The 14,956-nt window shown below is 36.6% G+C and overlaps 3 protein-coding genes across 3 annotated transcripts; 2 read left to right on the forward strand and 1 right to left on the reverse strand.

The window, feature by feature from the left end:
- Nucleotides 1-984: 984 nt before the first annotated feature.
- On the forward strand, nt 985-1,856 carry LOC110942114 (protein TIC 20-v, chloroplastic). Its single transcript, XM_022183834.2, has one exon. It carries the CDS (start codon nt 1,135-1,137, stop codon nt 1,792-1,794), a length of 660 nt encoding a protein of 219 aa, XP_022039526.1. The 5' UTR covers nt 985-1,134; the 3' UTR covers nt 1,795-1,856.
- A 5,378-nt stretch (nt 1,857-7,234) lies between these two features.
- LOC118492414 (fasciclin-like arabinogalactan protein 1) lies at nt 7,235-8,885 on the forward strand. Its single transcript, XM_035990412.1, has one exon. The coding sequence runs from the start codon at nt 7,388-7,390 to the stop codon at nt 8,657-8,659; it is 1,272 nt and encodes a 423-aa protein (XP_035846305.1). The 5' UTR covers nt 7,235-7,387; the 3' UTR covers nt 8,660-8,885.
- Nucleotides 8,886-11,802: 2,917 nt separating this feature from the next.
- On the reverse strand, nt 11,803-12,383 carry LOC118492415 (diphthamide biosynthesis protein 3-like). The gene has a single exon (XM_035990413.1). The coding sequence runs from the start codon at nt 12,283-12,285 to the stop codon at nt 12,037-12,039; it is 249 nt and encodes an 82-aa protein (XP_035846306.1). The 5' UTR covers nt 12,286-12,383; the 3' UTR covers nt 11,803-12,036.
- Nucleotides 12,384-14,956: the final 2,573 nt, after the last annotated feature.

Raw genomic sequence — 14,956 nt, forward strand, 5'->3', positions numbered from 1 at the left:
TACTTGTGCTATTTTGGTTGATTAGACAATAATGGATAGAGTGGAGCTTTTTACAGGGTGTCAGATTCTATCTTGAGCTCATCCGGGTTTTCGTCCCATCATGTGTTACGCAAGAGAGTTCTGCTCTTGTGGTGGCATAACGACTGTCAAGTGACAGCCGACAGTATATTTTCCCAGGGGAACGCCCAAGCCAAACTCTGAAGCTAGCGTAAGCTTGATTAAGTCAACATAATCTGATCGAAGTGGGGCAACAATGCTCTTCAATTTAAGGAGTGTGGTAGCCTAATAAAAGAAAGTTGTCGTTCAAAAAAAAATCTTACTTAGGGGAGGGTGTGGTCACTAGTGATAGAATTCTATCACTCACAAGCACCAATCAAGTTCCGTCATGTCATCAACCATTTTTCCATCACTCACAACCTTTTTTAGTGGGGGTAGTCATCACTCACTACCACACCTAACAATTTCTCCCCAACCAACAATTACACTCACAAAACAAAAGAATAACGCGTTGAAAAAATAACGAAAATCAAATCGCGTGATGCTATAACGCGTTATATGAAGAGGTGGGGGTGGAAAAATACAATATAACACGTTGAACTTTTGTTTCCGTGATATTATCACGTACCCACCCCGTGGGCTCTTAGCATTCACATCCATTTCACCATATTTTCATCCTAAATTACGTTAAAACATACTACATTTTCTCTCTCCTTTTCAATTAAATAATATTTTTTATACCTTTATCATTACTTTTTCTCTCTCCTTCACTCACAATCACTTTCAAAATATATTAAAAAATTATAGGGGGTGAACAGTGTCCCCCAAATATACAGATGAACAGTAATATTTTCTCTCTCCTCCACTCACAACCACTTTTTATACTCTTTACATTATAAAAACTTCACACACACAAGAAGGATTAGATGTGAATGCTCTTATACTCCTTTATTTTTCACTAATCTTTTTCTATATTTCTATTAGACTAGACGAGAGGGGCGTGTCAATATTAACACGTTATATTGTCTAAAGAGACCTTTTGAAAGGAAAGGATATCGTACAATGATACAACACCACCCATCCCTCCATCTTCAACCTCCAATCTAACATCCATTCTGCAACCTCACCACCACAACAATGACAATAACCAACACCCTCTCATCACCACCACCACCACTCCAATTCACCCTCACACCATCCCGCAAAACCCTCTATTCCATTTCCACCCCATTCCTCCCCCTCAATCTCCAAACCCTAACTCCAATCCACCTCAAATCCACCCACCACCCTCGCCGTACCACCCTCACCGTCGCCAAATCCACCGGCACCGACTCTCCAGACGGCCCAGACCGGCTAATCTCCGCCCTATGCTACTTCTACCCGTTCTTCGACGGCATCCAGTACGGCAAATACGCAATCAATCAATTCTCCTTCATTCAAACCCTAATTCAACCACTGGTGCCTGCAATTAGAGTGTATAAAAGCGTGCCGTTCAACGGTGTGCTTGTGTTTCTGACTCTTTATTTTGTTGTTGTTAGAAACCCTAATTTTAGTAGGTATGTTAGGTTTAATGCTATGCAGGCTGTTGTGCTTGATGTGTTGTTGATTTTTCCTGATTTGTTGGAGAGAGGGTTTGAGGCTAAAGATGGTGTGGGGTTGGGGTTGTTGATGAGTGTTGATAGTACTGTGTTTTTGTTTATGTTGGTTTCTTTGGTTTATGGGTGTTCTTGTTGTTGTTTGGGGCAACTTCCTAGGTTGCCTATTGTTGCTGAGGCTGCTGATAGACAAGTTATGTAATGTAAGTGAACAAATGTTTGTGTTTTTTTTAATGTTGGGTTTTAAATTTTTTGGATTGTGAAGTTGTGTGTGTGATTTGTGGGTTTTGTGGGTTTTGGGTTGTGTTTGGCGCGGAATTTGGGTTGAGTGATGTGAGAACGTCGAACTCGTGTGTGCCTGTGTTATTCGGAAGTGAGGCCGGGCCGAAAGATAGGTGTATAGTGAAGTTATTTGAAGTTTAAGCAGATTTGTGTAGATTGATCAATGGTAGGGTAGTGTCAAGGTTTTGGATATTGATACTAGGTTGTGTTTATAACATATGGACTCAATGGTTGATTTGTTTTTCGACTTGATGTAACAACCAGGGGTGTAAACAAGCCGGGCCGAGCCCGAGCTCGAGCTCGGCTTGTTATGTTTTTATGAAGCTCGAGCTCGGCTCGGTTTGAGTCTACTTATTTGAGCTCGAGCTCGGCTCGTGAGTAAAACCGAAAGCTCGGGCTTAGCTTGATTCGAGCCTACTTATTTGAGTTCGAGCTCGGCTCGTGAGTAAAGCCTGAAGCTCAGGCTCGGCTCGAGTTGTTTTGAGAACAACCTCAAAGGAGTTAAAAGCCCGGCTCGAGCTCGCTTCAATATCGTTTAAACGAGCCAAAAACTCGGCTCGCCAATGTTATTATCGTTATTATTAAACAATACATATAAAAATCTAAAATTTTGTATGGGCTCGTTTAGGCTCGCAAGCCTAGACGAGCTTTGTATTTCAAGCTTGAGCTCGGGTTCGATAACTAAACAAGCTATAGTTTAGGCTTGAGCTCGAGCTCGTTAAGGCTCGGCTCGTTCGTGCTTTTAACCGAGCCGATAACAAGTAGTTCTCGAGCTTCTGGGCTTGTTTACACCGCTAGTATAACATGTGTGGTACATTCAAGTTGGAATAACTGGTATATCTAAAATCAACCAAATGAAGTCTAGAGAAGATTGCACAAAACATACCACGAAGTTGCGAGCAATCCCACAGATCAATCATTGAATGCACCGTGCCACGTTTATAAACAAACACCTACAATCAGTCGATCATTGAAACCACGGTTAGTGTGACGGTCCTATTGTAGATCAACTGTTCTGCTCTAGACAAAATTTTTAATGATCAAATGCAAAGCAAAAAGTGTATGTTCACTTCAACAATGATATGCGTAAAACATTGATACAAGATAAATGAATCACTTTTTTTAACAACTTAAATTACACGAAATCCACCTTTAGCAGGGCTTGAACCATTGACCTCAAGGGGAGCAACACTTTAACTCTAATCATGTGATTGAGTGTATAGTCCTTTAACGGTTTTTTGTGTGTAGTGACAACAAAGATGTACAAGCACATTAAGAGACAAGTTATCTATGGGTCAAAGGCAAGGCGAAAATTCTGAACTTATCTATCAACTCTTACAATACTAGAAAGCATAAACTTATTGTATACTATTAATTGATAATTTATATTACAACCATAAGTCTCAAAATCAAGAAGCAAAAGAACATCAAGCTAGTGAGAAGCACTCATACATACTCACATTACTACATTAGAATCATTGTATAAAGAAAATTACTTCCTTAGTCATGAGAAGATTTGTGATGAACCCTTTCATTATTGATTAATAAGGATTACAAGAGTCAAAGCGACATCTACCTCGTTAGGGATACAATTGACCAGTCATCTCTAGTGTTTTAGAGAGAAAAATAGTGAAAAACTGCTATTAGTTGAAAACCAATGGTTGGTAGAGACGTTGCCTCTTAGAGGAGATGTACCAGGTTCAAATCTAGGTATATGCTATGAATTTAAGATTATTGGTGTAATAGAGTAAGAGTAAGCGTTGTCATTTAAAAGAAAGTTGAATACCAGTGGGTACGTGATAAACTTTTTAACATTTTTAACATTCGCTGAATCATTGGCCGCTGCAAGGTGAAAACAAAAACTAAATTTTCAATCAAAATTGGTTAAAATTTTTACTCCTGAATAAGTTAAGTACTAAAGTTCCACTCATATTTACAAGGGATAATTTTTTTTCTACTGTATGACCTTTTACTTTAACTATTTCTGTATGATTGATTAAACTTTTACTCGGAAAAAAATCCTTTTTGCATTCAAGTAATTTTACTTCTATGTATAAACGTGTTAAAGTTTTTTGAACAGCTACTTTTATAAACAAGGCACCCCAAAAAAGACGGGCAACCCAGAAAAATAGAGAAACCAATTACCTCTATTAGTCTATGTATAAACGCCCTTTGCATTATAGCTTAGTGATATTTTAGGGTAGGATAAGGCTTTAGTGACCATTAGGTACTGGGTTTGAGTCTCACAAGGAATTTACCAGATTTATTGGATTTCTCCTGAATTGGTGTATAGGCATCATGCCTAGTGGAGATGGATATGATCGGTGGTTCCGCTCATAACACGATGATACTCCAGTGATCCGTCAGTGATCCAAATTTGCTGCATAAAAAAGTCTATGTATAAATGTGTTAATTAATTTTTCATTTCTAGTGTGTGATTTGAAAATGAGAAGTGGTTCGTTTCGTCTTGAAACTTTCACCAGATTCAATAAATTAAGCGTACACCAAATGCCACAATAGTCGTCATGTGCACCGGTGCATGTGGTGGTTAATTTATGTGCTAAACTAAGTTATATATATTTTTTTGTTAAATGAATTATATCTATACATACACCCATATATGTATATGTATATTTATCTTTTAGTTATTTTTTTTTTGTTAAATGAATTATATCTATACATACACACATATATGTTCTTTTAGTTATTTAAAAGAACTAATTACATTTTTCGTTTAACGGAGGGAATTTAATTATTTATGAAGTTACAAAATACGCGTCGTTTTGATAAAAGGATCGAAAAGATGTCTTGTCAACATGGTAACTCATCAAACACATTTAGTTAAACATGTAATTTGTGTAATAACTCATTTTAACACGTTTTAATCATATCATTATGGTGCCAAGATAGTTATAACCTGGACTCGTCTTCTAACACATTTTCATGTTAATGAATGATGATACAAATTTTCAGCCATTTTACAATTACTAGATTATTTATAATGCATTTCTAAAACCAAGGTTCATTTTTTAGAATTTTATGTGGTGATATGTCGGTGGAAGCATGTTATTCAAACGTAGAACCTCGTTTACCTACGTGGTCACATGTCATTCGATGCCAAATCGAATACGAAACTTATATATTCATTATGTTTATGTTGATATGATCACATTCTATTTACTGTTTAACGTGTAATATATAATTTTCATTTCTTACAGCAATAAAAATATATAATTACACCTAAAACACAAAATTGTTTAAACTATTTACTTCGACAATTTTCTATTTGGGATTGAGTTTGGAAATAATTTATTGAATTTTTGAAAAATGCAATAAGTTAAAAAGGAGTTTGACAATGGTAAAAGTCATTTTCATTTTGGATTTTTCTAAGAAAGTAAAAAGTTGTTTTGAAAACCCACAAAAATTTGGCCTTTTTAAATAACTTTTAACTTTTTGCCCATAAAAATAAAATTATCAATCTTACCCAATCTCTCAAAAATAGCAACAAAAAATAGAAACTTATCCCAGCTTTTTTTTTGTCATTTTACCCTTTTCCACTACAAAAGTTAACGCAAACACTTTTTAAAAAAACTTATTTTAAAAAAGTTATAAATTAATAAACACTTCAAACAAAAAGCACTTTTGAGTTAAAGTAAGCCCCAAACACCCAAAAACCAGAGTTAGATTTTACAGAAAAAACCCTTAAATTCTTATAAAGCAAACAAGTAAAGTCAAGACCGCCCTAGTTAACTAAAATAATCGTGTGCTAGCTTAACCTAAAATTGACATTAAAACCAATTGTAAATTGTGTTTTCCTATCCAAATTACCTTTAAGTATGGCTATAAACGAACCGAACAAATATGAACATGGCTTTGTTTCATATTCGTTTGTTAAGGAAATACATGTATTCACGAATAATTCATGAACACTTACCGAATGAAATTTCTTGTCCGTGTTCATTCATTAAAGAAATGAACATGTTCGTGTTCATTTGTGTCCGTTTGTTAATTATAGGTACTGAACACAAATGAACCAAACAAATGTTTACGAACACAGGCAAACACAAACAAACGTTCATGAATGGAAACCAACAGAAGCAAACATTCATGAACACAAACAAGCGTTTATGAACACAAATGAACACATAATAAATTTTGAATAAATTGGGCATTTTTCATCATAAACATTAAAATGAGCCACCAAAAATATACTAAAGAACGTGAGAATACTAGAATGGGGATTATTTGTCTCAATTACCTCTAATAAAAATAAAAGAATATAAAAACTAAAGTGTATATATTAAAAATCCTAATTAACTATCGAACACACTAACAAACGTTTACGAACGTAAATGAACGAATGCGCCTTCTATTCATGTTTATTCATATAACTGAACGAACAATTTTTTTATTTGTGTTCGTTCCTTTACTAAAAGAGAATACAAATAAACTTTTCGGCAAACAGTTCATGAATCTATTCGGTAAAATATTTATTCTTTTACAGCCCTATCTTAAGGTAATAAGCTCGATTGCCAAAAATCAAAACTTCAAATGATGTTTTTTTTTTTTTTTTTTTTTTTTGTCATAAAATAATGAGTTTTAAAAAAAGAAAGCGGTCAAAGAACACCGTGGTTTAAATCAAATGAAAATATTCCTAAAAATAAAAATTCTTATAAAGAGTATCAAACGGACTATGATTGAACTCATTCAACGATATTAGAACCGTCTCATCGAAATCTACAATGTGAGATTTTAGGTTTTTACTTTTGGATTTATAGATTGTAGATTTTAGATTTTTTGTTTATTATGATTGTTTCTTCTATATATTTCCGTCATTGGAGTGGCGGAATTTGGCTATTAATTTAGGGGTATCCAAAAAAAATTTGCCACACATAATGAAAAAAAGTTATGTTTGATAGTTCAGGTGTTCGATGTTTGTTTCCACTTTCTAATAGGTTTATTTTAATGTTTTGGGTCTTGGGCTAAGCTTTGCCATTTACTAATTGGGTTCCTTTCAACTATATTATTGTTAATTTTAGCTTACTTTATTCTACATCTTTTGGGTGGTAAATGGTTCGGGCTTATAAAAAATGAGATTTTAATAACAGCAACTATCCTATATTTTTGCCAGGGGTATCTTCGTATTTATTTAGATGTATCCTTTGTATAAAACCGAAAAATACATTATACAGGGTTAAGTCGTAGTCCGTGCTATTCCTATTACTACATTGGCTCTGCCCCTTCGTCATTGTATCTTTTTTCCTCAACATTGTCTTATATTTCTCAATATTGTGTCAATCCATTGTAGGGATGAGTAAATCCTAATCCTGTCCAGATCCTGAAAATCCCGATCCCGAATTTCGCTTCTTAAACACTTCTTATTTTTGGAAGAAGAATAAGTTAACCCTCGTTTAACCAATCTACTCATCCTCTAAACCCTTAAAAAAGTTCCCAATCCATACCACTGTCACACACACACACACATAAACACCTTCCTCTCACCGGAAACCACCATGCACCTCCGTACCACGGCGGCGCTTACGGCAGCCTTCATCTCCACAACACTCTTCCTCCTCCTCCTCCCTATACCAACTGTTAATGCGCACAACATCACCCGCATTCTCGCCAACTTCCCTGAGTTCTCAACTTTCAACCACTACCTCACCATCACACACCTCGCCGACGAAATCAACAACCGCCAAACCATCACCGTGTGCGCCGTAAACAACGCCGGAATGTCAGATCTATTACACAAACACCTCTCTCTATCCACAATAAAAAACGTTCTATCACTTCACGTTCTGCTAGACTACTTTGGCGCCAAAAAACTCCACCAGATCACCAACCGAACTACATTAACCGCCACCATGTTCCAAGCCACTGGCACCGCCACCGGCAGTTCAGGACTCGTCAACATTACCGATCTAAAAGGCGGTAAAGTCGGTTTAAGCACCGATGATTCCGTCGTAACAGAATCTTCGGTTTTCGTTAAATCGGTACGTGAAATACCGTACAGCATTTCTGTTATACAGATAAGTAGAATGTTACCATCAGCTGAAGCTGAAGCTCCTACTCCAGAACCTGCTGACGTAAATATTACGTCGCTGATGTCAGCGCATGGATGTAAGGATTTTGCTGAAGCATTGCTTGCTTCTAAAGCAATGAGTAGTTTTGCGGATAATATTAATGGTGGTTTGAGTGTTTTCTGCGTTATAGATAATGCATTCAGACAGTTTTTACTTTCACCGAGGTATAAAAATTTAACCGTCGGTGAAAAGCAATCACTGCTTGAGTACCATGGAGTGCCGGTTTATCAATCGAAGGCGATGCTGAGGTCGAACAATGGCGCGACGAACACGCTAGCAACAGATGGTGCTAGTAAGTATGATTTTATTGTGCAGAATGACGGACAAGATGTAACGGTTAAGACGGGTGTTGTCACTGCGAAGATCGTGGGAACGTTGATTGATCAACAGCCGTTGGTTATTTTTACTATTGATAAGGTATTGTTGCCCAAGGAGCTTTTTAAAGGAGCTGGTTCTCCGGCGCCTGCACCGGCGCCGGAGGCTCATGCTCCTAAGGCGGATTCGCCCAAGGCTTCGAAGAATAAGAGTAAGAATAAGGAGAAGCATGTGGATACGCCGGCGCCGGCTTCTTCTGAGGCGCCGGCTGATTCTCCGGATGATTATTCGGAGGATCTGGAAGCGGATAGTGATGGTGCTGTGGAGATTAAGGGGTTTAGATTTGCTGCTTTGGTTTGCATGTTTAATTATTTAGTAGTGTAAGATGGTTGTTTGTGTGCGTGTGTTTATCCCAGTGACGGAACCAGAACGATTTAGTTAGGGGGTCATCATAAGCTTATATTTTATACCGGTGCAAATTAGGGGGTCCATCTCTAAGTTTGTTCTTCAAAAACTCAAAATTTATAAATAAAAATTCAAAAAGTTGCGGTGACCGGAGGGTCAACGGACCCTCTTGACCCTCCTCTGGTCCCGCCCCTGGTTTATCCTACTGATCATAGAAACTCATTATTATCCTACTGATCAATGAGATCAGAAACTCACTAATATCCTACTGGTCAATGAGGTTAGGTAAAACGCGACTTACAACAAACCATCTTAGATTTAACAAGTTTTATTTGATTAAACTTTAAATAGAGGGAACCGCGGGATAGCCACAACATAAACGATGTCATATTTGGATTCGGTTCTCGACTAAACAATATGAGGTCAGGTTCAAGATTTGTAATAAAAACATTAGGTCAATCAAACTGCAAACAGCCTTGATAGAGATGGCAAAATCATTTACTTCAAACATTTTAGAACTAGCTCAAACACTGAGCACCCACACCAAATAACATTTGTATGTGTTGTGTTGTATAGTATCATATACTCATTTTTCATATGTTATATATGTATCTAGGGCTGTAAACGAGTCGAGCCGAGTCGAGCTAGGGTGGGGTCGAGCTCAAGCTCGAAATTAATTCAGGCGGTTAAACTTGGCTTGAGCTTTACGTCGGAGTTAAACGAGCCTAAGAACGAGCCAATGAGCCGAGCCATGGGCCGAGCCGAGCTCGAGCTGGGCTTGGTTACAAAATGAGTTAGCTTGGTTCACGTCATCTCAAATCGAGTTTTTTTAGCTATTTTTTCTCGAGCTTCTTTCGAGCGAGCTATGAGCCGAGCTACGAGTAGCGAGCTTTATGAACAGCCCTATATGTATCCGATACTACAGTGTCAACAACCATGGATCAAATACAAGAACTACCCAAACCTTGTATTATTAACTCCAAATTGTTTTACTGAAAGTACACAAACGAACTCTACACCAATATAATGTAAAGCAACACTAACAACCAGAACACAAAACCCTAAATCTAAGACCGTATTGGGTTTAAAGAAGACGAAAACTAGCGAAAAATTCTATCTAGCGATCTTATATAGCCGATCCATTTACACTCCAGCCCTTCTTCTAATCCACTCATTCACCGGACAATTTTGAAGAGTAAAACCAGTAAAAAAAATTCAGGATCCGCAACTAACTCAAGCCATCGTCCCATTTAAATTACTCGAGGGAGAATCCATTGATATTTACATTCACATTAACAGACAACATATGAAGCTCCAAATAGAATATTATAAAGCAAGAAAATGTTATGAATGATTACAAATAGCGTTACAATAAACTATAAATAACAAATACTTGATCTGTATATTTAGGACTATATACTTTATTTATTTTTTCTAATTTAGATCTCGCGTGTTTAAATAAATGTGACTCGGTTTATCACTGAAAAATGAGGTTACTGGTTGTGGAGAAAAACCAGAGTAACTCTTATCTACCTTTGCCTTGCATAACTCAGAGGTGTACCACATTAAACTTTCTTTCTCAACATAAGGAAGAGCTGCATATTCCTCCAATGGCATCCACTATAAGAAAAAAAAGTAAAAATATATAAAAAAAATCATATAGTAGGTTGGGTGACAAGTCAAAACGGGTCACTTTTATTACATCAGGGAATATTTGGATTTAAATAACCTCAACTTTCACCATTTGGCCAATAGCACTCCCAACTTATGAATCGTACCACATCACTCCCAACTTTCAATTTATTTTCCTCTGGCACTCCCAAACTAACTAAACCCCAACCCAATTAGTTTTTCGTTGATGTGGCACTTGTGTAGTGACGTGGCACTTATTTAGTGACATGGCTTTTTTATGATGTGGCATTTGTTTAGTGACGTGGCATCTGACGTCAGCTAACTGGGTTAGAGTTTAGTTAATTTAGGAGTGCTAGAGAAAAATAAGTTGAAAGTTGGGAGTGGCATGGTACAACTTTCACCATTTGGCCGATAACACTCCCAACTTTCAACTTATTTTCCTCTGACACTCCCAAACTAACTGCACCCTAACCCAATTAGTTTTTTAGCTTATGTGGCATTTGTTTAGTGACGTGGCGTTTTTTAAGGTGTTGTGTACATTTAACACAAAGAATAAATCTGATTTCCCGAAAAATACCTTGTGCCATTGCCTGTCACAAGTGGATTGGCTGTTATAAATAAAGAATATATCCGATTTCCAGTCACTTGAATGCTATATGTATTCAGGAGTACAAGTGTCACTTCAACTCATTTGCTTATGAATGCATTAAAACTGTATTAGACTAAAGGGTATGGAGAGGATGGGCTTGGAGGGGATGAGCCGCCACGTAGGCGCCACGTAGGAGTGGCTTGGAGAGGATGGACCTAGGGGGTGGGGATGAACCCCTTTGTGTATATATATGTATATATGTATAGGTATATGTGAGAGAAGGAAGAAGGAAGAAGGAGAGAGGATCAGCGGACCCGGCTGTGGGTCGCCGGGTGTGATGGGCCGAGCCCCAGGGGGGCGGTGTGGGGGTCCGGCGCCGGGCCTAGCCGGCCCCCATACCTTCCAGTCTTATACCTGAATGCTAGTACTATCTATCTGAAACAGGTTAAATCATTAGCATTAGGTGAAATATCACATATAAGTTGGCATATAATCATAAGTGACGCATAGTTATAAAAAGCGTGCGCTTCTGTCGCCTAGGCGTTTTTTTTGGGCGATTCGTAGTAAATGCGCTTATGCTTTCAAGGTAATTATAGAGCAGCCTAAATCCTCCCATGCCTAATTAATGATATCTTATATTTTTTTTATTAATTCGTAAATTCCACTTCTTCTGCAGTATTTATAGGGCTTTTACTTTTTTTTGAACGGCAAGGAACGACGTGCCAACCACCGTAACACCAGGCGCTGTGGCCAAGGTCGACTACTCGACCGCCTTTTGTTTCTATAATCAATTCGATCTGAAACATCGTGCTGATAACGGATTGAATCCGTATTAGTTTTTCCTTATATAGCTTCATCACAAACAAGTTCATAATCGAAAAGATACGAAAACAATTCACAGTCATCTAAACGCACAAATCTCTATTGACCCCAAATTATCCTCAAATTCAAACATGAACAACACATAAAAACAGAACAACATATTGATTTCATCATAAATAGGTCTAAAATCTACCAATCTAATCTGAGGTTTAGGTTTAATCAAAATCAAACTCAATGATAATCATTAATCAAACTCTGTTTGTTTAACAGCAGCTCTAATCAATAATACAAAACTTAGCCACCTGAATCTCATTCAAGCAACCGCTACAGGCTGTTGCTTAGCCGGTTGGACTTTCGTCTTCGATTTCTGATCAATAAAATCTTCCATATTGTATATAACGGTGATGTATAGAGAGCAGCTAGGGCACCGAGCGATCTCTTCACCGATCTTCAGCTCATCTTTTGTGATCTGAAACAGGTCTCCACAAGGGCAGGGGTATGTGTACGCCTTCAGCTCCTCGTTCCACTCCATGTCTTCGATCTCCACGTCGTCGTACGACATCGTTTCGTTCGTTCGAAGATTTGATAGATGTCGGTTGTGAGGCTAGGGTTTGCAGGGAGCCTACAGCCTGTGAAATATACGGACTTAATTGATTTATGAAGGGTGGAATGTTGAAATTTGTATGTTGCATGCTAGAACTTGGCGTCCGAGGCGGTTTGGTTCTTGGCTAAAGTTCAGCGAGTGGTGCACAACAACTTTTCGACACCTCAGGGGCGAGGCTTTGTTTTTAGCAGATTAAGGTATTCTATTCAGAAGAGGATGACTGCACAGTTTGTTGCCCGTCTACCTGCTATCCTTATGTAATTTGTCCTCGTGATTGAAATAAAAAAAAAATAAAAAAAAACCCACATTATTGTTGGAGAGTTGGGTAAGTGGCTTAACCTGGTTTTAAGGCCATTCGCAATGGTTAGTAAGCGTGAAAAAAAAAAGTGAAGTAACGTAGACATCACGCTGAAAAACATATTCGAGATTAAAGGTGTGTAATGGACACTTGTTATTATCTTATTTGACCAAAAGAATTTAGGAATTCAAACTTTGTGTTCATACCCGTCTTATGGAAGAAAGGGATATGATTGTGAAAGTGAATGTGACATGATATGGAGCGTGGATCCATAACACATGACCTAAATAAAAGTTTAATTATGGGTATTTTTATAAACTTTTGAATTTCTTTTTATATATGTTCTTTGTATATAGGTTTGATGGATTAGGATCGTGTGAGAAGCACTACGCTAATTGAGAAACTTGAGAAGCATTCTGGACCACACATTTTCTCTAAAATTTTCGTAATATACATCTATACTATATAATAAAAGAAACCAACTTTGGGACACTTGTCATTATTCTAGATCATCCTTAATTTTAGATAATTATTATTTAATTTAAATTATTAACTATCAATTAAATTAATATAAATCTTATCAACCCTAAATTATTGGCATAAATTTAATTTCAAATCGTAAAGTCTTATCTAAACTAAAAAGCATTGTTTAACTAATAAACATGCATATTATTTATTGTTAATGTTATTATCGACTACTATGAGAAATTATATTAAACAACTTATTAATCAAACTAAAAATTTAAAATAGTATTAACCTAATTTAAACAATAATAAAAAATCCATTTTGATTTAGAAAGATTTTTTTAATAATAGATAAACCCGTGTAATACACAAGGTTTTTAAAGATATAACATTTTTTTATTATTTACTATATAAAATTAGATTTATTAAACCCATACAATACACGGAGTTTTTTTAAAATATAACTTTTTTTTTATTATTTAGTATATAATTACATTTCTTCAACCCGTGAATACACAAGATTTTTTATATATAGTTTTTTATTGTTTGGTATATAAATTTTCATTTATTCAACCCGTACAACGAACGAGGTTCTTAAAAATATAATTTTAAAGATTTTTTTAACAATAGATAAACCCGTGTAATACACAGGGTTTTTAAAGATATATCATTTTTTTATTATTTGTTATATAAAATTAGATTTATTCAACCCGTACAATACACGGAGTTTTTTAAAACATAATTTTTTATTATTTAGTAAATAAAATTATATTTTTTTCCACCCGTGTCACACCCCGATTTCCACGTGTCACCGGTGGGCCCGGTGTGGGGTACAGTGACGTAGTTGGCATCGTCATAGACAATCAACACAATATAATAATGCACAGCGGAAGCAGAATAGATACATTTCAACTTTAAATAAAGTGCAATAATAAATATCACAGTAGTTGAAACGGATCCACAGGCGGATCAAATAAAATAAGATAAAAATAGTTCAACAGATATTTGTCGTCCGAGCTTGCGAGACTATAGTGGACGCTCTTAGGAAACAGCCAGCCTATTTTCGTATAGTACCTGCACTTAACCTTTTGGGAAAAATACGTCAGTTTACACTGGTAAATACAAATCGACTGACTCATTTTGAAAATGATTGAAAATTTATTTAAATGCACAAGGCATAAATATTTTTATTAACTTGGGATAATTATGCAATATAAACTTGTGAACGAATTACATGCACTCGTATCTTTGGTGGCCCGGGATCTACTGTCCGGGCTAAAGATTAAATGACACACCACATTAAAGAGTTATACACGCCGAGTGTACGCCTACACCCCGTGCTCTGGTCGTGGCCATCTCGTAAGATAATGCCAAGGATATCCGGGACACGGTCAATAACCCCCCCCCCCAAAGCCTAAAGTAAGACAAGACTGTTTAAACGAAGTCGCACAAGCTATTCAAGACTGTACACCCATAAGGCGCAGGACTTGTGCGCCCGATCAAGCGGTATTTTAAATACCGTACCCCAAGCCCGTATAGGGAAAATAAGTCAAAATGTATTTACCTGAGCAAGTATGTAACACAAACGGTAAGTGTGGTAGCTTTTACTGGGCCTCCTAATCTGGAACAAAGGTTTATAATTAACCTATTAGATTCCTAACGGGTCTTTTATTTAAGCCTAAGCTTTGACCGGTTAGTTTTAAGAATGATACGGTTTACGCATGATTAAGTGAAAGACCGGATAGAATGTGATTTAGACCCGACAAGTTTGAATACTTGTATAATATGGGTATACTAAATACATTCTGGATTTTGAAATAAAAATGATAACGTTTGACCCGTTTCGGTCAATTTACGCAAACTAGT

This window comes from Helianthus annuus, chromosome 5 (assembly GCF_002127325.2).
Source record: "Helianthus annuus cultivar XRQ/B chromosome 5, HanXRQr2.0-SUNRISE, whole genome shotgun sequence".
NCBI classification, from domain to species: domain Eukaryota; kingdom Viridiplantae; phylum Streptophyta; class Magnoliopsida; order Asterales; family Asteraceae; genus Helianthus; species Helianthus annuus.

What these genes read in the sequence shown, in the direction of transcription:
- LOC110942114 (XM_022183834.2), top strand. Translation starts at nt 1,135, where the DNA reads ATGACAATAACCAACACCCTCTCATCACCACCACCACCACTCCAATTC.
- LOC118492414 (XM_035990412.1), top strand. Translation starts at nt 7,388, where the DNA reads ATGCACCTCCGTACCACGGCGGCGCTTACGGCAGCCTTCATCTCCACA.
- LOC118492415 (XM_035990413.1), bottom strand. Translation starts at nt 12,285, where the DNA reads ATGTCGTACGACGACGTGGAGATCGAAGACATGGAGTGGAACGAGGAG.